This window comes from Neolamprologus multifasciatus, chromosome 3 (assembly GCF_963576455.1).
Source record: "Neolamprologus multifasciatus chromosome 3, fNeoMul1.2, whole genome shotgun sequence".
NCBI lineage: Eukaryota > Metazoa > Chordata > Actinopteri > Cichliformes > Cichlidae > Neolamprologus > Neolamprologus multifasciatus.
The window spans coordinates 47,501,277-47,523,613 of NC_140441.1; the positions used below are offsets into that span (position 1 = coordinate 47,501,277).

The following is a 22,337-nucleotide window of genomic DNA, read 5'->3' on the forward strand; positions in this document are numbered from 1 at the left end:
ACGATAAATTAAATAATAAAAACTTTATGACTTACAGAGCTTTTTTACAGGCTTTGACCACTGGCAGCAGCCTCAGAAGAGCCTCCTCTGAAGCAGAATATTTCTTCAGGTCAAACACATCCAGATCTTTTTCTGATGACAGTAAGATGAAGACCAGAGCTGACCACTGAGCAGGAGACAGTTTATCTGTGGAGAGACTTCCTGATCTCAGGGACTGTTGGATCTCCTCCACTAGAGAACGATCATTCAGTTCATTCAGACAGTGAAACAGATTGATGCTTTTCTCTGCAGACAGATTCTCACTGAGCTTCTCCTTGATATACTGAACTGTTTCTTGATTGGTCTGTGAGCTACTTCCTGTTTGTGTCATCAGGCCTTGCAAACAAGTTTGATTAGTCTTCAGACCCAAGAGAAAACGAAGGAACAAGTCCAGGTGTCCACTGGGGCTCTGTAAGGCCTTGTTCACAGCAGTCTGATAAAAATATTTCTCTGTCTGAGAGCTTGTTTGTTCCTCTTCCAGCATATTGAGTCCAGAGTTGATGAAGGTCAGGTGGACATGAAGAGCAGCCAGAAACTCCTGAACACTGAGATGAACAAAGCAGAACACCATGTCCTGGTACAGTTGTTTCTCCTCTTTAAAGATCTGTGTGAACACTCCTGAGTACACTGAGGCTGCTCTGATATCGATGCCACACTCTGTCAGGTCTGATTCATAGAAGATCAGGTTTCCTTTCTGCAGCTGATCAAAAGCCAGTTTTCCCAGTGACTCCATCATCTTCCTGCTCTCTGGACTCCAGTGTGGATCTGTCTCAGCTCCTCCATCATATTTGATCCTCTTGACTTTGGCCTGAACCACCAGGAAGTGGATGTACATCTCAGTCAGGGTCTTGGGCAGCTCTCCTCCCTCTCTGGTTTCCAGCACATCCTCCAGAACTGTAGCAGTGATCCAGCAGAAGACTGGGATGTGACACATGATGTGGAGGCTTCGAGCTTTCTTGATGTGGGAGATGATCCTCCTGGCCTGCTTCTTATTTCTGAATCTCTTCCTGAAGTACTCCTCCTTCTGTGGGTCAGTGAACCCTCTGACCTCTGTCACCATGTCGACACACTGAGGAGGGATCTGATTGGTTGCTGCAGGTCGTGTAGTTATCCAGAGGCGAGCAGAAGGGAGCAGGTTCCCTCTGATGAGGTTTGTCAGCAGCTCATCCAATGAGGTGGACTTTCTTGTTTCAGTCAGGATTTTCGTTTTGTTGAAGTCCAAATTAAGTCGACACTCATCCAGACCATCAAGTATGAACACAACCTGGAAGTCTTCAAGCCTGCAGATTCCTGATTCGTTAGTTTGATTAAAGAAGTGATGAACAAGTTCCACCAAACTGAACCTTTCCTCTTTCAGCACATTCAGCTCTCTGAAAGTGAATGGAAATATGAACTGGATGTCCTGGTTGGCTTTGTCTTCAGCCCAGTCCAGGCTGTATTTCTGTGTTAAGACTGTTTTCCCAATGCCAGCCACTCCCTTTGACAGCACTGTTCTGATTGGTTCATCTCTTCCAGGTGAGGCTTTAAAGATGTCTTCTTGTCTGATGGTTTTTTCTGGTCTGTGTGGTTTCCTGGATGCTGTTTCAATCTGTCTGACCTCATGTTCATCATTGACCTCTGCAGTCCCTCCCTCTGTGATGTAGAGCTCTGTGTAGATCTGATTCAGAAGGGTTGGGTTTCCTGCTTTAGCGATCCCCTCAAACACACACTGGAACTTCTTCTTCAGTTGGGCTTTAAGTTCACGTTTACAGAGTGGAGCAAATATTTCTGAAGGTAAGAAATTCAGAAAAAAATATTATACAATAAATATCATAGCCTTTCAGTACCCTGAAAGGATGAATGCCTATTGGTCCATTTCATGAGCTATTCAGTCTTTAGAGAAATTCTCTTACTGCTCTGCAGATGGTCAGCCATCTCATGCTGCTTAAGTCTCCTCAAGAAGTGGAGTGTGATCTTCAGAAATGCTTCTCTGCAGCTCTTTCTTTCATCTTCATCCTCACCTTCAAACATCTCCTCATCCTCCATCTGGCTCTTTAAAGTTTCTGGGTGATCTGGACTCAGAACCTTCTGGATCTTCTTCAGCTCGTTTTTCACAAACATGGTGATGTTTTCCTCCAGCAGCTAGAAAAGAAGACTATATTAATTACCTAGTGGTAAATGGACTGGTTCTTATATAGCTCTCTTTGATACTCTGTGCACACAAAGCATTTTATACAACATGCCTCATTCAACCAAGCACATTGTTCTATGCTTAAATACTTTCTTTCACACTCTGATGGATGCATCAGAGGGCAGCTTGGGTTTAGTACGTTACCCAGTACATTTGCCAGCCAGGGTTTGATTCACAAACCTTCTGACTAGTAGCTGACCTGCTCACCTCCTGAGCTACAGTCACCCCAATCTGGCTGAACTCATGGAGCCCAAACTCTGATTTATGTTGGACACACTGACAATCCTCTGGTCCACAAAGTGCAGCATAGAGGTGACTGAAAAGAACAAATGTAAACGTAGTACTACAAACCATAACCACAGAGTCCAGGTGTGTTTGATGTTGCTGTGCAGACTGACCAGTGGAAACCTCTGCTCTCTCCTGGTCCACTCTGTGGAGGAGTAATGAATAATTAGCTCATGTTATGTCTGTCCACACACAGACACAAGCTAAAGGTCCATGAAGTGATGTTTGGATGGGTTCAGTCAATCAGATGACTGTCATGGTGAAGCTTTGCTAGTCCTGGTGATCCCACTGAGAATTAACAACTCAGTTTCCAGATGTCTGTAGTTTTCTGCTCAGTTTCTTTAGTCCCAACAGCTCTTACCATCTCCTGCATAAAGCTTTCCCTCCATGCTTAGATGCCCTGGAACAAGGTGCTCTCTTTACATCAGTGACTGGTTTAAAGTGACAACTTGCAGTGCTCGCCAAACTTTGTGTCAGCAAAAGTAATTCTAATGTTTCTTACATTTTTACATTTTTACACACACAAATCAATGAACGCAAAAACATAAACTTTTCAGATATTTTGTTTTACAATGTTACAAAACTCAGTTCACAACTACACAGTCTGATTTACAAGTACAAAATATTCATGACCACAGTTTGAGCCGATGTATGTCCCGAGTCTGTGGACTCAGTAGTTTTGTGTTGATTGTTATTATTGTTAGGCTTCAAACTTTCTTCTTACTTAACGATTAAGTCCCTGTATTCCACCGTTATATGGAAATCAGCCATTATAACTTGTGTCAAATCTACTTGTACCTCACAGTTTTCTAAGTACACAGAGAGCAGTAAACCTCAGAGCAGCAGCACATCAGACTGTGTGCAAAAAATCTAGAAGAGAAAATATTTTGACCCATTTCTAAATGATTCTTGTGACCATGCTGCACCACAAGACCTGATCTCTGGTTTCCTGACCTCTTCAATCCCACTTTAATACTTAACTAAACTCATTTTCCTGTTTAGGTGTTGAGGCAAAGCCGCCCATCTACAATGCAGGCAACAGCAAATGGAGCTATTTTTATTCCCTTTGGGTTTTTTCTACTTTTGTGCTACAAAATGTTCAAGCTGATTAAATTCATTAGAATAAAAGTTCAGATAATTTTCTCATATTAATGTTGGAGGTAGAAATTCAGGTAACTTTGCACAAAAACTGGCAGAAATTTCCTTCAAAGATGGAGTTTTTACTTTAATACTGTGAGAACATTTCAGAGCCTGTACTCTTTTACCTTTACTTGAGTAAAGAAGTTGAATCAGTATTTCAGCTTTAAGAGGGTATTTTAGCACAAACATCAGTCCTTCTACTTAAGTATGTTTGACACTTTGTTTACGCCTAAATTAACTTTACTGTTAACGAGTTTTCATGTTTCTGTAATCCACCAGTGTGCTCATGCTTTTTTAAGTGAAAACATATTTTTAATGATCAAATATAATTATTTTTGTTATTTGTGGATTTTAAATGTCCTTGACAGAGACAGATGATAATCATTATCCTGCACTGTGGTCTCAGGTTTGGTCGAGCTAGCACAAAGAATGGCTGGCTATGTTGAACTTCCTCCTGGGATCTACACTAAGAAGTGAGTCCAACATTAGCAGGGTCTCTTTCCTTTATCTGGATTCACTTTAGCATTCACAGTCACGTGAAGCTTGTTATTAACTCGATAAGTCAACCCAGGGTTTCAGCTGAGCGTTCACATGAAACACATGGTGTTGGCAGCATCTGATCAATCATATTCATGGAGACGTGTATCAGCAACAGAGCAGCTGAGTTTGCAGAAGGAAGTCAAACTAAACCACAGGAACAATATGAGGAGATTACACACATAATAAAATACTAGCAGTAACACAGCTGCTGCAGACAAATCAGTCGTGTGATCGTGTGTGAGAGGAGAAGGACTGTAAAGGAGTTTGCTATTAAAAGCTCTGTATGAATGTGGGAGCATTTGAAGGGCTTTAAAAAGGCCAATATAAAATAAAAGGCAGCAAAATTGCTGACTGTGAAAGTCACCAGACTTATCAGACCTCTGTGATTAAGACCTGTAAGAACACCTATTTGTACTTGTTGGCATTATATCAAATACACACGTATATTAAGCCTTTGTTTGAACTCTGGTTGAATTTGTTACTTTCAGACTGTGAAACATCACAGAGGCTGCAGCTGCAGATCTTTTTTTTCACCTGGAAATTTACTTTAAATGTTAGATGGAAAATGTATTGCTCAGTTTAACCAAAGTAAGAACAAAATCCATAAACCTTCACAAAGACAAACATCTCCCCAGAACATTGAGCTGCTGAAGTGTCACTGAAGGGAAAAACTATTTGTCCTCCTCCATCCAGCAACACCTGAAACACCTGAGTGGAAGCTCCTCCCTACACTGTGTTTGAAGCAAAGCACAAAGGAGACACCTGCTGGAGCAGCTGGAGTCCTACAGACACTCAGCCTCTTCACTACACAAACACCTCCTACAACATCCACTCTTTCCACTCTGACTGCTGTGTTTGTGGAAACACTCCAACACACACCGCTTCACATACCAACATAGAAATGTGTGTGAAAAAGAGCTGAGCTGATATTAAACATGAGGATTTATTCAAAAATACAGAGTCAGGAACAACATCTAGACACACATTACCTCTCAGCATCAGAAGAACATCCTTTAAAGTTTACACCAATACCCTTCGACTTGTTGCTCTTTAAGGAAACACAGCTGGGTTCAGGTCCAGGAGATTCTGGCCTCTTATTGATCCTAAAAGAAAAACAATAAATGTAACAGCTTCATGAGATAGGAATGAAAAACTGGAAATATTAAATTAAAGACACGATGAACAATCTGAAACTCATAAAAATAATGTACTTACTCTTTGTCACATAACAGTCTTTTGTTAAAGTTTACAATAATTTCCTTCGAGTCGTTGCTCTTTAAGGAAACACAGCTGGGTTCAGGTCCAGGTTCTGGATTAGTTTCAGGGTTATGTCCAGCTGAGCCTGGTACGCCCCACAGCTCTGGGCTTTAAAACAACACACACAGAGGTATGAGTGTGAATAATGATGGAGCAGTGATGTGAGTGCTGAGCTGTGACATGGAGAAGAGTCATGGACAGTTAGAGATGGTCATCTCACCTCTGAGCTTTGGTCTGGCTCTCATGTTCCCCACACAGAGTGCTTTTAGAGGGAGGGACTCCCTCCTCTCTGTCCTCACACTGATCCATGCTGCTGAAAACATCCAGATGAACAGAATCAGCTTTTTGGGGATTTACTGGATGATTGAGCATCAAGACACTTTTTAATATTTTACTAATTTCTGAAGCTTTTTACCAACTTTGTTCAAATTGGTCTGCTGTCATTTTATTGTTGACAAAAAGAGAATTTGAGTTTGACTGTTGATGTTTCCATGTGGGACTGTTGCTGCAACACCAGGATGTTACTACAGAATACACTTTATATTGTGAGCACTTGGATGTTAGTCCAGTGGTCCTAAACTGACACACCTGCACCTGGATTCATTCTGACCAGATTTTAGCCCAACAGTGTTTCATACTTAATACATCAGACACAAACTCTGCAGCTGTCATTGTGTGCAGTGTGTGTGCAGCAGGACACCGTGTCCTATGAGTGTTATACTACAATAAACAGAGCCTGAATTATTGAGCAAAAACAGCCAGTTTACTAACTCTGCAGAATTTATGAACTAACATCAGCGCATTCACCTACAACACACGAATGAATATCACCAGTTAAACTGAAAAAGGAAAATAACCTGCATACAAATATGACAGCAGACTATAGCGAACGAGCAGAGAAATGCATTTTATAGATGAAATGTTGGCAGCGACTTCGGAAAAGCAACTCTCAGGACACCCCTGTCTCACTGTCAGCAGTTAATGAACATCCACCTATGGGCTCAAATTGTGGTCATGAATATTTTGTACTTGTAAATCAGGATTTGTAGGTGTAAAAAAAATTTGTGTGTGTACTTAGCCAAGAAATACGTGTGAAACTCTGCACTCAAGTTTCAAGTTTCAAGTACAAATTTTGACCCTATTTTTCTTCCTTTCATCTGATTGGTCAATGTCATGTCAATCCCTAACCTTCTGTAGCTGTTGAAAGGATAAAGTTGCAGTATATCTGTGTTTAGAATTACCATTATTACTTTACTTTACTTTACTTTCGTAATTTCGACTTATTAACTTGGAATTTTGAGTAAACTGTCAATCAGTAATTTACATGAATGACGTAATTTCTTTGTTACCCGGAAGCTGAAGCCCTCACCTACAAATGCTACAGCTAAGATACCAGAATTACAGCCAGTCATAAATGCACAAATTGCTGATTATTGTCTGTGCGGCTTCACAAATGTTGAAATCTTTCTGTTATTAGCTGAATCACATGGCGTTAATATCAGCAAATGTACTCTCGAAAGCGCCGATTTGTTGCGATGCGGTTTTGAGTGCGCATTGTACGTAGATTACTGATTGGCTCAACTAACTCAAAATTTCGAGTTAATAAGTCGAAATTTCGAGAATGGATCCTTTTTTGTGGCGGAAACGGGCTTCCATAACAGACTGATGGAGGCAGGAGAAGCTGCCTACAGTCATCAGTCAGTGGATCCACAGTAACATCGACTCTGAGTTCAGCTGCTGATCATCAACTAACTGTTTCTGTCTCATTCCCAGACTCTGATCTCACATAAAACGAAGCAGATTTATGCTGAAACTAAGCTGCACACAGCTGATGTTAGCCAGGAAAACAGTACAGACTGCTAACGTTACCTTAACATGGAGACGATCAACGCGCCGCAACATTCACGAAAGCGAAAGTAAAAGCGACGGAAGGAAACGATCAGAGAGGCGTTTGAGGGACGTTCAGAGTCAGGAACCTCAGAAACGGATCAGGCTGGAGTTTAATTCTGTTTTCATCTTTAGAAACATCTGGAAATAGTTATAAAAATGCTGCGTAATAAAGAAAAATAGTGTAGATTAGTTTGAGTTGTGTTTAGCTGAGCTGTGTCTTTAATCAAATCTAAACTGAAGAGTTCATTTTGTGGAGGAGCAGCAAGACTTTCAGTGTTACTCTCAGGAGAAAGCCTCCCAAATGTCTGTTGTCTTAATAGTGGAATTATCTGGAAAATGAACCAGTTCTTATAAGCTGCTTTTCTATATGAGCAGTCAAAGCATTTCATACAGCGTGCTTCATTCACACAAGCACTTCTTTTTCTAACAATGACACTATGATGGAAGCATCGGAGAGGAAGTCGGGGTTCCATGTCTTGCCCAAGGATACCGTGGCGTGCAGACTGGAGCAGCCAGGGATCAAACCTCCAACCTTCCAGTTAGTAATTCTACCTGCTGAGCTACAGTCTGTACTTCCTGAACAACACACCCTCCTTTTGTTTCTTTATTTCCAGTAGCAACCAGGACCATAATGAACCCTGACTCCAACAGACACTCAGGATCCACCTGCCCAGTAAGTCACCCACTAACTGTAACTATCAGAGCCCTGACCTTCTGCAGAGACGAGTCACACTGAACACAGCAAGTGTCCCTGCTCTCAGATACAAAACCTGCCTTTAAAAGTTCAAAGTAATGAAATCAGCAGTTCTGATTCTAGAATTTGTAGTCTCACACACTTTTTTTTGTTTTGGTTCACATCGGTTGATATTCTGCTGCAAACAACTAATGAGAACATTTTATAAACCTTTGAGTGTCCATCAGGATCCTGTAGAAACAGCTTTCTTCTCAAATACTAAACATCATTATTTACATTCTGTTTATTTTTTTTTTTTAAAGTCACTCTAGCACAGATTTCTTTAGCCTAATGTCTTTCTGTTTCTTCCATACAAACATTAAACATAAAAACACTCAACACAGCAACACTGAAAGCATTTGAGTGTAACTTTCATTCAAATCAAACTTTATACACAATTACAATAATGGAAAAAAGACAATCTAAATAGTAATACACAACAACCACTGCAGAAATAAATAAAAGAAAACCAAACACAATCCAGACATGAATACACAAATATATTTAAATCTAAATATTTATACATTTTAATATGATGTAAAAGAATACAAATACAAAACCTATCAAACTACCAATATATAAAAAGAAGATCAGAATCAGAATCAGAGACTTTATTTATCCCCAAGGGCCAATTAACATACAACAGAGCAGCATGACGTTGAAGATAAGCACAATAAGAGTGAGATAATAAATACACAGTATATACAGTTTTAAAATTAAACAGTTTTAAAATTAAAGTGACTGAAGGTGAATAAATAACTGTAAGTGACTAAAAGTGAGTAAAGTGTTGGTAGTATAAGAGTGTAGTTTATTTTTTTTCTGGTGTGGGAAATGTTCTTATCAGCTGGAGTTAAAAAGCAGAGTGGCTTTGGGGACAAAGGTGGCGCTCCTCCTCCTCTCAGTCCTGCAGGAAATGCAGCGGAGGCGTCGGCCAGAGGGGAGCCATTGAAATGCAGGGTGAAGAATGTGAGAGAGGTCATGTGTTTGCAGTTAGACGAGGAGATGTTACCATCATGGACATGTTAACAAATCCTGCAGCATCACGTGGCACAAACACTTTGTGTTCCTGTCATCTGCAAGCAACAGGAAGTTCATTAATAAAGGCGGGATGGAGACGTGACTGTGATGGTTCTCCTTCATCCAGCTGTTACACACATCTGGGCTCACACGACGAGCCTTTGTCTAATACAGCAGCTGCTCTCTGAACACTTTTCTGAAGAGGAGCTGCACAAACCTTTGTTTGCTTTCTAGAGCAGCGTATCAAAGTCAAACTACCCACTGCTAGCAGCTGTTTCTATCATAGTTTAGGATCCAGATGTGCGAGGTCTAAATTTACACCTCTGATTAAAATAAATAGTTAAAAACAGCCAATTGAGTCCAAATGTGTCTTAAAACCAGATAAACTGACAGTTACAGCTGAGCCTGTGTGTCCTTGGAGACACTGCTCTGCTACAGAGATGCATTTTAGAAACCAGGAAACAGAAAAATCATTTAAATCAGAGAGTTCTTGTTACTAACAGCTCACCTCTCTGCAGCAGAGAAATCAATGGGGGAAGTTCTAGACCGGCAACTCTTGAAGGACACAGAGCTGGAATCTGAATCAGAGTCTGAATCAGGTTCAGGTCCAGGCTGGTTCCTGTGAATAATGATGGAGCAGTGATGTGAGTGCTGAGCTGTGACATGGAGAAGAGTCATGGACAGTTAGAGATGGTCATCTCACCTCTGAGCTTTGGTCTGGCTCTCATGTTCCCCACACAGAGTGGTTTTAGAGGGAGGGACTCCCTCCTCTCTGTCCTCACACTGATCCATGCTACTGAAAACGTCCAGATGAACAGAATCAACTTTTTGGGGATTTACTGGATGATTGAGCATCAAGACACTTTTTAATATTTTAATAATTTCTGAAGCTTTTTACCAACTTTGTTCAAATTGGTCTGCAGTCATTTTATTGTTGACAAAAAGAGATTTTGAGTTTGACTGTTGATGTTTCCATGTGGGACTGTTGCTGCAACACCAGGATGTTACTACAGAATACACTTTATATTGTGAGCACTTGGATGTTAGTCCAGTGGTCCTAAACTGACACACCTGCACCTGGATTCATTCTGACCAGATTTTAGCCCAACAGTGTTTCATACTTAATACATCAGACACAAACTCTGCAGCTGTCATTGTGTGCAGTGTGTGTGCAGCAGGACACTGTGTCCTATGAGTGTTATACTACAATAAACAGAGCCTGACCGCGGGCATAAAGAGGGCAAAAACCCACTTATGCTCTAAAGATGAAGTTCTGTTTCTCTTCAAATGACCCTCAGAGCGTGTGGAGGGTCATTAAACGCATCACAGATTACCTCAAGAACAACAGGCTGAAGAACATAAAAACAGAGTTTCTGTCTGATGGTTTGAACATGAAACAGGAATTATTGAGCAAAAACGGCCAGTTTACTAACTCTGCAGAATTTATGAACTAACATCAGCGCATTCACCTACAATACACGAATGAATATCACCAGTTAAACTGAAAAAGGAAAAAAACCTGCATACAAATACGACAGCAGACTATAGCGAACGAGCAGAGAAATGCATTTTATAGATGAAATGTTGGCAGCGACTTCGGAAAAGCAACTCTCAGGACACCCCTGTCTCACTGTCAGCAGTTAATGAACATCCACCTATGGGCTCAAATTGTGGTCATGAATATTTTGTACTTGTAAATCAGGATTTGTATGTGTAAAAAAAATTTGTGTGTGTACTTAGCCAAGAAATACGTGTGAAACTCTGCACTCAAGTTTCAAGTTTGAAGTACAAATTTTGAACCTATTTTTCTTCCTTTCATCTGATTGGTCAATGTCATGTCAATCCCTAACCTTCTGTAGCTGTTGAAAGGATAAAGTTGCAGTATATCTGTGTTTAGAATTACCATTATTACTTTACTTTACTTTACTTTCGTAATTTCGACTTATTAACTTGGAATTTTGAGTAAACTGTCAATCAGTAATTTACATGAATGACGTAATTTCTTTGTTACCCGGAAGCTGAAGCCCTCACCTACAAATGCTACAGCTAAGATACCAGAATTACAGCCAGTCATAAATGCACAAATTGCTGATTATTGTCTGTGCGGCTTCACAAATGTTGAAATCTTTCTGTTATTAGCTGAATCACATGGCGTTAATATCAGCAAATGTACTCTCGAAAGCGCCGATTTGTTGCGATGCGGTTTTGAGTGCGCATTGTACGTAGATTACTGATTGGCTCAACTAACTCAAAATTTCGAGTTAATAAGTCGAAATTTCGAGAATGGATCCTTTTTTGTGGCGGAAACGGGCTTCCATAACAGACTGATGGAGGCAGGAGAAGCTGCCTACAGTCATCAGTCAGTGGATCCACAGTAACATCGACTCTGAGTTCAGCTGCTGATCATCAACTAACTGTTTCTGTCTCATTCCCAGACTCTGATCTCACATAAAACGAAGCAGATTTATGCTGAAACTAAGCTGCACACAGCTGATGTTAGCCAGGAAAACAGTACAGACTGCTAACGTTACCTTAACATGGAGACGATCAACTGCGCCACAACATTCACGAAAGCGAAAGTAAAAGCGACGGAAGGAAACGATCAGAGAGGCGTTTGAGGGACGTTCAGAGTCAGGAACCTCAGAAACGGATCAGGCTGGAGTTTAATTCTGTTTTCATCTTTAGAAACATCTGGAAATAGTTATAAAAATGCTGCGTAATAAAGAAAAATAGTGTAGATTAGTTTGAGTTGTGTTTAGCTGAGCTGTGTCTTTAATCAAAGCTAAACTGAAGAGTTCATTTTGTGGAGGAGCAGCAAGACTTTCAGTGTTACTCTCAGGAGAAAGCCTCCCAAATGTCTGTTGTCTTAATAGTGGAATTATCTGGAAAATGAACCAGTTCTTATAAGCTGCTTTTCAATATGAGCAGTCAAAGCATTTAATACAGCGTGCTTCATTCACACAAGCACTTCTTTTTCTAACAATGACACTATGATGGAAGCATCGGAGAGGAAGTCGGGGTTCCATGTCTTGCCCAAGGATACCGTGGCGTGCAGACTGGAGCAGCCAGGGATCAAACCTCCAACCTTCCAGTTAGTAATTCTACCTGCTGAGCTACAGTCTGTACTTCCTGAACAACACACCCTCCTTTTGTTTCTTTATTTCCAGTAGCAACCAGGACCATAATGAACCCTGACTCCAACAGACACTCAGGATCCACCTGCCCAGTAAGTCACCCACTAACTGATACTATCAGAGCCCTGACCTTCTGCAGAGACGAGTCACACTGAACACAGCAAGTGTCCCTGCTCTCAGATACAAAACCTGCCTTTAAAAGTTCAAAGTAATGAAATCAGCAGTTCTGATTCTAGAATTTGTAGTCTCACACACTTTTTTTTGTTTTGGTTCACATCGGTTGATATTCTGCTGCAAACAACTAATGAGAACATTTTATAAACCTTTGAGTGTCCATCAGGATCCTGTAGAAACAGCTTCCTTCTCAAATACTAAACATCATTATTTACATTCTGTTTATTTTTTTTTTAAAGTCACTCTAGCACAGATTTCTTTAGCCTAATGTCTTTCTGTTTCTTCCATACAAACATTAAACATAAAAACACTCAACACAGCAACACTGAAAGCATTTGAGTGTAACTTTCATTCAAATCAAACTTTATACACAATTACAATAATGGAAAAAAGACAATCTAAATAGTAATACACAACAACCACTGCAGAAATAAATAAAAGAAAACCAAACACAATCCAGACATGAATACACAAATATATTTAAATCTATGTATTTATACATTTTAATGTTATGTAAAAGAATACAAATACAAAACCTATCAAACTACCAATATATAAAAAGAAGATCAGAATCAGAATCAGAGACTTTATTTATCCCCAAGGGCCAATTAACATACAACAGAGCAGCATGACGTTGAAGATAAGCACAATAAGAGTGAGATAATAAATACACAGAATATACAGTTTTAAAATTACACAGTTTTAAAATTAAAGTGACTGAAGGTGAATAAATAACTGTAAGTGACTAAAAGTGAGTAAAGTGTTGGTAGTATAAGAGTGTAGTTTATTTTTTTTTCTGGTGTGGGAAATATTCTTATCAGCTGGAGTTAAAAAGCAGAGTGGCTTTGGGGACAGAGGTGGCGCTCCTTCTCCTCTCAGTCCTGCAGGAAATGCAGCGGAGGCGTCGCCCAGAGGGGAGCCATTGAAATGCAGGGTGAAGAATGTGAGAGAGGTCGTTGATGATTTTGGCTGCCTGTCTAAGGGCCTGTTGATGAAAACCTGTGCCAGAGTTCTGACAGGCAGGCCGATGATTTTAGAGCACACTGATGCTGCAGTCTGTTCCTGTATGAAGGCTGAGGGAGTGGAACCAGCAGGTGATGGAGAAGGTCATGATGCTTTCCAGGAAGGCGTAGTAAAAAGTCATCATGATGGGTGTGCTGACTCCAAAGGAGATGAGTTTCCTAAGGAGGTTTAGCCGTTGGTTTCATTTTACATTCACCGATTTTCACTAAGCTTAAGTTCACACAGCAGAGGAATTTGTGTCTGACTCAGTGACTGCAAGGTGCTGCACAGGTCCTGTGGCTGCAACCCAAAAGCATCCCTACCTCAGCATGCTGCACAGCTGGTATCAGGCGTCCTGTGCTAATGTGGTATGTTTGGTTTTGGCCTTTGGTCTTGTGTTTGTTTAGATGCAACTTTGCAAACCTAAGCTGTACTGCCATATCATTGTTAGAGAGGAGGAGAGCTTTCCAACAAGCAGCACTGCATGGTCTAGGATTCATCTGCTGGGACGGCCTCTGCTGCACTGTGTTGAATCCTCCAGAGCAACAAATTACCAAAACGTCTGTTTTTAAAAAGAGGCTCACACTCGCTGATCCATTTATTAGTTACTGTGAAGTCCGAGCAGAGCAGGACTCTGAGGACTGGACCCTCACACGTCTGTCCTTTGTGCTTCTACCCAAACACAGTGATGTAGAGATGTGACTCTACAGTGAGGTGAGACAAACAGCTGGTGAGAGTCCTGTTTACAGACAGAACCACAGAGAAAAACAGAACCTGGTGGAGTTCCTGTGTCACTCTGTTAGCTCCTCAACACAGAGGAACATGACCGTTACGACGCACCTCGTACTGCTCTGATTTAACTGTGAGCTGAGGCACCAGAGCCAAAAGCTCAGCGATGGCTTGAACCACCTCTGGCTGTGAGTGACAGCTGAGCTCAGGCCAAACAGTTCTCCATGCTGAGATAATATCCACCACCTGAGAAAGAAACATTTCTTTTAAGACCAGAACTTTGGAAAAGATTCAAAAGTTCTGATGCAGAAAAAAGATGATTCCTGAATTTAAAGAGACAAATGGAGACAGACGAGGTACCTCTGCTCGACACAGCTCCTGTAGTCCCTGCAGGACGAGAGCAGCCGGGGTTGCCAGGTCTGGTCTGTTGCACTGTTTTAAAGTGAGTGAAATGGCAGCCACCATGTCCCCTGCATGCTGGTAAGGCCTGGTTAACACACACATCACCGTGAACAAAGTGGAAAATGTGTTTCTTCTCATTTTGTTACCATTTTTATTAAAAAGCATTAAAAGTGCCAGGACACGTTTAAGTAAGTAAATGCCAAACACAGCTTCTTATCATTGCAAACTCTTATGGCTGCAAATGTTTTACAATAAAAGCAAACGTAAGCATTTGTGAAAACAAGAAACAGCTCAATGATTTGCTAAATTTGTGCTGTAGCATCCATCCAGAGGGTTTCCCAGGTTTTCACTAATGCTAACAAAGCTGCATGTACATGTTAGCAGGTGTAACAGGCCCCGGGACGATGAGCAGTGTGCACCAGCTGGTTAGAACAAAGGAAATAATCAAATAAAATCATTGTTTTATTTCATCAACACACATAAAGGCCAGTTCACAAAAACTGACAAGCATTAGCTCACAGCTAACATGTAAAGGACGTGTGCAGGAGCCTGGATGCAGTTTGTGGAGTTTATATGATCAACATAGTTTTTGGGTTGAAGGTTAAAAGTATGAAGTTATGGCTCACTTGCTTAGAGTTGTATTATATGGGAAGCAATGCTTACAGACTGACATAACAATAGTTTGATTTCTTTTGCTTCAAATGTATACTTTTATTTTGATAGTCTGGCAGAGACAGGAAGTTAGCTGCCTCTCAGTCTCTCTGTTTGATCTGAACTTTGTAAGACTTTGATCCTTCTGGACTCAGTCACGTGTAGCTGCTCTGAAAGATTTAAAACTGGACTCCTGCTGATTTTTGGAGAAACAGGGACTCAGTGGAGCGTCGAGCTGAGGCTTCACTCACTGCAAAGCTACAAAGTGCATTCATTTATCTTAACAAGCAAAGTCCGTCAGATGTGATGTGACCAAAGCTGAAAAAAAAAATTTCTATTTTTCTGAACTTTTATGAGCTTGTTGAGCAGAAACATCTATGAAGAGTCCAGTCAGTGATTATTACTCATCAGAAGGGAAGATGAAGAGTCCTGGTGTTGGAAGCTCACACTGTCTGCACTGTGCATGCAAAGTCCACTGAATGAATGAACCAGTGAATGTAGGAAGTGCCCACTGTTTCTGTAAGTATGGGAGGACCCACCTCTCTCTGCAGATGTCCCTGACACAGGCGGCCCTGGCCAGGATCTGCTCCCACTGGGCGTCCCTCCCCAGCACCACCCTGCTGTCCTGCTGGCTCATTAGACGCTGCAGCTCTGGGTAGACCCGGTCCTTGCAGACATGACCAAAGCAGCACACAATCAAAGACAAACAGAAGCTTTGAACACGTGAATATGACATTTATAGTAATGCGTTATTATTGCAAACCTGTTTCTTCCACAGAGCGGTCATGAGGCGCAGTCCCACTGCTCTCAGCTTGGGGGAGCCGGCCAGCATGTGCAGACTGTGCAGCACGATCGGGAAGCAAAGCTGGAATATTACAGCACATATGATCAGAGCCAAGTTTACAAGAGAAACACACGGTTACAGCTGAAGAAGGCAGATGTTAGACGATGACTGCTGGTTTGGAGAGTCCAGCTCACTGACAGAGTGCTTTACACTACAGAGCACTGCATCTATCCCACACAGAGGCTGCTGTGGTCCAATCCCAGCTCCTACAAACTGGGTACAAGAAACACTGTCCGTGTTCACACAGAGGAAACTGTGTGGAAGACGTGGGAATTTCTCTTTGTTCCTTTGTCAAAGTATTAAACATCGAGAGGGGAACATTTCAGTTACAGTGGGGCAAAAAAGTATTTAGTCAGCCACCGATTGTGCAAGTTCCCCCACTTAAAATAATAACAGAGGTCAGTAATTTGCACCAGAGGTACACTTCAACTGTGAGAGACAGAATGTGAAAAAAAAATCCATGAATTCACATGGTAGGATTTGTAAAGAATTTATTCGTAAATCAGGGTGGAAAATAAGTATTTGGTCACCTCAAACAAGGAAAATCCCTGGCTCTCACAGACCTGTAACGTCTTCTGTAAGAAGCTTTTCTGTCCCCCACTCGTTACCTGTATGAATGGCACCTGTTTGACCTCATCATCTGTATAAAAGACACCTGTCCACAGCCTCAACCAGTCAGACTCCAAACTCCGCCATGGCCAAGACCAAAGAGCTTTCGAAGGACACCAGGAAAAGAATTGTAGACCTGCACCAGACTGGGAAGAGTGAATCTACAATAGGCAAGCAGCTTGGTGTGAAAAAATCAACTGTGGGAGCAATCATCAGAAAATGGAATACATACAAGACCACTGATAATCTCCCTCGATCTGGGGCTCCACGCAAGATCTCATCCCGTGGGGTCAAAATGATCATGAGAACGGTGAGCAAAGATCCCAGAACCACACGGGGGGACCTGGTGAATGACCTGCAGAGAGCTGGGACCAAAGTAACAAAGGTCACCATCAGTAACACACTACAACGGCAGGGAATCAAATCCCGCAGTGCCAGACGTGTTCCGCTGCTGAAGCCAGTGCATGTCCAGGCCCGTCTGAAGTTTGCCAGAGAGCACATGGATGATACAGCAGAGGATTGGGAGAATGTCATGTGGTCAGATGAAACCAAAGTAGAACTTTTTGGTATAAACTCAACTCGTCGTGTTTGGAGGAAGAAGAATAGTGAGTTGCATCCCAAGAACACCATACCTACTGTGAAGCATGGGGGTGGAAACATCATGCTATGGGGCTGTTTTTCTGCCAAGGGGACAGGACGACTGATCCGTGTTAAGGACAGAATGAATGGGGCCAAGTATCGTGAGATTTTGAGCCAAAACCTCCTTCCATCAGTGAGAACTTTGAAGATGAAACGAGGCTGGGTCTTCCAACATGACAATGATCCAAAACACACCGCCCGGGCAACAAAGGAGTGGCTCCGTAAGAAGCATTTGAAAGTCCTGGAGTGGCCTAGCCAGTCTCCAGACCTCAACCCCATAGAAAATCTGTGGCGGGAGTTGAAAGTCGGTGTTGCTCGGCGACAGCCCCAAAACATCACTGCTCTTGAGAAGATCTGCATGGAGGAATGGGCCAAAATACCAGCTACTGTGTGTGCAAACCTGGTAAAGACCTATAGTAAACGTTTGACCTCTGTTATTGCCAACAAAGGTTATGTTACAAAGTATTGAGTTGTATTTTTGTTATTGACCAAATACTTATTTTCCACCCTGATTTACGAATAAATTCTTTACAAATCCTACCATGTGAATTCATGGATTTTTTTTTCACATTCTGTCTCTCACAGTTGAAGTGTACCTCTGGTGCAAATTACTGACCTCTGTCATCATTTTAAGTGGGGGAACTTGCACAATCGGTGGCTGACTAAATACTTTTTTGCCCCACTGTATGTGCACAAACTGATTTACCAACATTTGCCACACACAGTGTCCTGTTAATGGTGCTAATATTGCGACCTCAACACTAACCGAGAAGGGTCTGGCTGCAGCCACTGGGGAGCTCCACAGTAGCCGGAAACACGTGACCTCCACGGTAGGTGGAAATACGTTCCTGCATGGATCATCAACTGTGGAAACCTTGCAAGTGGATCATAAAGGTTGTTACAGAGTCTTTCATGTCTAAATTTGCCGTTAATAATATATAATTGTAGGAATCATCTAGTTTGCTTACACTGATTACGTTGGCACTTTGTTAGCACTACAACAACGGTCAGACCCCCAAGGTATCTAAACTTTAGTAAGAATGTGCACATTTGACACCTCTGGTTAGCATTTAGTGGTCAGTTTCAAAGGTATTTGATTTTTGCTTGTTATGAACAAATTCACTTCACTACTTTTCACGATCTGTAACATCAATGCACATTGTTCCATTTACTGCATATTGTTCTTTATTCATGTCTCTCATTCCACCTGCAAAAACATTGTAAAGGTCGTCACAGAGAGTTTTATATATGTATAAATACTAATATTCTCTATTCCACTCTGTTTTATTGCCCAGATGTTAGTTAGCCTTTGTTCAATTGTCTTTTATACGGGGAGAACATCCAACCTCCACAGAGACTCTCTCTGCACTAAAAGCACAAAATAAAAATCACACTGTCATGTAATTTAAGAAACTGGTCTTAAAAAACAGTTAATCTAATATGTCCAAATGGAGCCCGTGTTAAGGTCCGTACTGGGCTTCAGAACATCAAGTGAACAACGTCAAATGGGACCTGGGTGCGTTGTCTCCTGATAGAAAGTGCTGAGGATCAGAAGGACTCAGGGACAACACAATATCTGTCCAGCAGAGGGCGCATTACTCCAAATGGCTCCATCCTAGAAACATGATGTGGAACAGCTGACCTGTAGATCTGCTCAAGAACAATCGTCACAGTCTGATCACAGTCAGTCCCACATCTGCCATGTTCTCAGCTTCCTTTAGTACAAGTAGCTTTAATGATCATTTCAAGTGTGATTGTTTCATGGAAACAGAGAGCAGACTGCAACATCCGTGACAGCCACCTCTAACACTCTGATGGACGTGTGGACAGCAATGCTGCCTTGAACAGTACCGATGTTTCAGGGCTGGATGACGTTTTTGGGTGGGACATCTACATCCTGACATATCAACGTTACTTTACTTTTAGGTAAATTTGCTTCACAGAAAAATAATAGCATTTGTCATCCCTTCACAAACACACACATCGATTTAAACCTGACAGACACATATTTGGAAATTAGACGAGATGAATCAAATCAGAAAAACAGTTATTAGTTATTAAGTTTAGTGACGGCAGCAGGGACAAAGCTGCTTTTATAAGACTTTGTCCTGCATCATTCTCATGATAAAACAGACTCAATGGCCCCAAGATATTTATATGACTGCACTTGCTCAGGTTTGTCCGGATTTCAAACTGTTCTAAAAGTCTTTTGATTCAAATCTGGGGCTGTGTTATTGAAAGCAGAAGAGAAATCGATGAACTGAAGTCCTTTACTCTCTACATGTTTGACAATCAGGCGAAGTAGAATCAAAAGCACATCCTCCACTCCTCTATTGGGCTTATGTGCAATCTGCATTGAATCAAGCTGAAGTTCAGTGTCTTCCATAATCACATTTCTGATGATTTTTTCAAAGACTGAGGTGAGGGCAGCAGGCCTGAAGTCGTTTAGAACTTTTGGACGACTAGATTTAGGACCAGGAACCACAACAGCTTCTTTCCAAAGACAGGGCACGAACGATTTATTCAGAATAACCTAAAATATAGGACTGAGTTCTTGAGCACAAGTGTAGGAGCCATATGAGTTGTTCCTTTTTGTTTTGGATTAAGAGGGTTGGTTTAAATGCACACCTTGTATTGGTGCACGGGTGTGGGGCGTGACGCGTGGGCGTGTTAGGTGATAAATGTGGTTGCACTCACCTGTTCACCTCACCTGATGAGCAGAAAGGTCGGGTGAGTATGAGGGGAAACCTGTTGACCCCAGCTTGAGTCATTTTGATGCATTTTTGACTGTAACTTGATGCATGTTTTATGCACTAATTGATGCCATAGGCCGATGTTGTAGTTTGGTGTAGTAATTGGTGTAATTCTTTGTGAGTTGCAGTCATTGTGTTTGTGCAGTCTGTGCATTTGTTTAATAGTTTGATGTGCTGATTTGTATAGTGGACAGTAACATGTGGAATTAAAGGAGCAAATAGTGCAGAAGTGCATCTCATGTGTTTATTGTTGTCGTCATCAGCGTCCTCATGTTTAGCCTGCTGCCGCCATTTGCTGGAGGAGCCACAACAACTTGTCAATGTTACACCCTGAAAAGGGGCTGAAAAGGGGATAAGTCAATGACGACGCTCAGACACGATGCTTCTCTTTCAGCAGCTTCATTGCGAATGATTCAGAAATATAAACATACATACAAAAGTATTAAACATCTTAATAACACTGTACAGTCTCTGTTAATTGTAAGACAATATATCTCCAGACTGTTTTCTTTCCTTTAAGTTACAGATTAAATTGAATGTAAGAATTTACAAAACCAGATTATGAATCAATAAACAAACTTAGATCATTAAACTGAAATGTACAGAAAATAAACAAAATATTCATATAAAAATACTAATAGGCATTTGTCCCTTCACACAAAATAAACATGTTCTTCGTCCAGATGAAATGCAAAATGCACACAATGCTGTATGTTTCATACACAGTCTGGCACGATAAAGCTCCATGCTAGCCACCAACAGAGCGCTTAGCTTAGCTAGCTGCTTATAGCTTATCCTAACAACACAGTTAACACAAGATCATCTAAATATTCCTAGTATCCTCTTGGTACATTTGGAAACATGGTCAGTACAACTCAACATACATATTTGTAAAGTTCAAAAGCAGAATTGCTCAATTATTACCTGAAAAGGGGATAAGTCAATGACGACGCTCAGACACGATGCTTCTCTTTCAGCAGCTTCATTGCGAATGAGGCATCGTGGCCAGAGCTCCCCCTTCCGGCAACGGCAGGCATAACTAATCAATCATGATCACTAAATCACATGGATTCTTCTCCAGGCTCGACAAGTAGATCACAGATTGAATTTTACACAGGTTGTAGTTACATTAAGAATTATTATCCAGTTGAACATAGTCATGAACTCTTTTAACTATTTTAGCCTGTGTTACATTACATCTCTTTGATGGGACTTCTTTTACCCTTGTTTAGACATTTACATATTTGAAATAAATTGAATAATACATTAACTTTTAACCACAACTTTTTACTCCATTATGAACTTCAACAAATAATCAATCTATCACATCAACAGAAGAGTTTGTAGGTTTTATTGGATTATTTATATATAGTTTTATTGGTGAGAGTTTTATGGTTCGCTGTTGCCTTTTAGAGTAAGCCTGTGGCTTCACACAGCTGGTTTCAATCAGGAGTCTTATTCCCCTGTTAGGTTTCAGCAGTTTCACCTGCATTAGGCGTTGTACTGATTTGCTTTCTAGTTATTGTGCATCAGGCGGCTGAAGCCATTGGCTTGGGAGTACCGCCGCAGTTTGTGTTTAAGACAGTTTGTCTTCCTCACACCTGACGGTATGGAGGTACATAAATACCCATCGCCAGTATGTACGGAAGACTAGGCTGAGTTGGTTAGGTTTAACAGGCAGATTAGTGGGGGATGTTACTCCTGTTAATTGTGTGTGTCCAAGGTTTACTGAAAGGAACGTCATTAATTTGATTCAGAAATTGGTTTAGAAAATCAGAATCAGAAAGGGTTTTATTGCCAAATGTTGAGCAGGTTTACAACATTAGGAAATTGCTGCAGTACTTGGTGCAAACATACTGTCATATAACCCTTAAATAAACATAAAAATAAAAATAAGAATTAAAAGTTCTAAGTAGATAAATATATACGTGAGTGCAAGTGGTGATCAGTGCCAAACATGGAATGAGGCAGTGAACACAGCGTAGGGTCATGTGCAGAGATGGGCAGTAACGCGTTACTTGTAACGCGTTACTGTAATCCGATTACTTTTTTCAAGTAACGAGTAAAGTAAGGGATTACTATTGCAAAAACGGTAATTAGATTACCGCTACTTTCCCGTAGGTACGCTGCGTTACTGCGTTACTAAAACCGTGATTTTCTTGCGAGAATGTCTCATGACAGTGACGTAAACGAGTGTGATGTTCGTGACAACAGCTGCGTGCAGATCAACAATGGATAATATATCGAGTGCGGGAGAGTATGAGCGTGCAGCGTTTAAAGCGTGGAAGTACTGACCTTACTTTGAGTTTGATTCCGTAAAAAGTGACAA

At 41.2% G+C, this 22,337-nt stretch overlaps 2 protein-coding genes and 1 long non-coding RNA gene across 3 annotated transcripts; all 3 read right to left on the reverse strand.

Annotated features, from left to right (window-relative positions):
* Positions 1-31: 31 nt before the first annotated feature.
* Positions 32-7,406, reverse strand: LOC146523724 (NLR family CARD domain-containing protein 3-like). Its single transcript, XM_085153964.1, has 7 exons — positions 7,301-7,406; positions 5,652-5,744; positions 5,390-5,539; positions 5,164-5,277; positions 2,561-2,639; positions 1,932-2,160; positions 32-1,806 (listed from the first exon to the last, which is right to left on the reverse strand). Exons 1-7 carry the CDS (start codon positions 7,306-7,308, stop codon positions 32-34), a joined length of 2,448 nt encoding a protein of 815 aa, XP_085010090.1. The 5' UTR covers positions 7,309-7,406.
* Positions 7,407-10,146: 2,740 nt separating this feature from the next.
* LOC146523725 (uncharacterized) lies at positions 10,147-11,095 on the reverse strand. Its single transcript, XR_014873097.1, has 2 exons — positions 10,989-11,095; positions 10,147-10,693 (listed from the first exon to the last, which is right to left on the reverse strand). It is a non-coding gene; the product is annotated as an uncharacterized LOC146523725 (long non-coding RNA).
* Positions 11,096-14,085: 2,990 nt separating this feature from the next.
* On the reverse strand, positions 14,086-16,163 carry LOC146523726 (focadhesin-like). The gene is made up of 4 exons (XM_085154029.1): positions 15,927-16,163; positions 15,703-15,830; positions 14,471-14,597; positions 14,086-14,356 (listed from the first exon to the last, which is right to left on the reverse strand). The coding sequence occupies exons 1-4, from the start codon at positions 15,993-15,995 to the stop codon at positions 14,189-14,191; spliced, it is 492 nt and encodes a 163-aa protein (XP_085010155.1). The 5' UTR covers positions 15,996-16,163; the 3' UTR covers positions 14,086-14,188.
* Between the last annotated feature and the right edge of the window lie 6,174 nt (positions 16,164-22,337).

What these genes read in the sequence shown, in the direction of transcription:
- LOC146523724 (XM_085153964.1), bottom strand. An exon ending in AGCCAGACCAAAGCTCAGAG is followed by an intron (nt 5,540 to 5,651) that starts GTGAGATGACCA and finishes GTTGTTTTAAAG; the next exon opens with CCCAGAGCTGTGGGGCGTAC. An exon ending in TGTTCTTCTGATGCTGAGAG is followed by an intron (nt 2,640 to 5,163) that starts GTAATGTGTGTC and finishes ACTCCTCCACAG; the next exon opens with AGTGGACCAGGAGAGAGCAG.
- LOC146523726 (XM_085154029.1), bottom strand. Translation starts at nt 15,995, where the DNA reads ATGCTGGCCGGCTCCCCCAAGCTGAGAGCAGTGGGACTGCGCCTCATG. An exon ending in AGGGACATCTGCAGAGAGAG is followed by an intron (nt 14,598 to 15,702) that starts GTGGGTCCTCCC and finishes TGTGTTAACCAG; the next exon opens with GCCTTACCAGCATGCAGGGG. An exon ending in AGGAGCTGTGTCGAGCAGAG is followed by an intron (nt 14,357 to 14,470) that starts GTACCTCGTCTG and finishes TTTCTTTCTCAG; the next exon opens with GTGGTGGATATTATCTCAGC.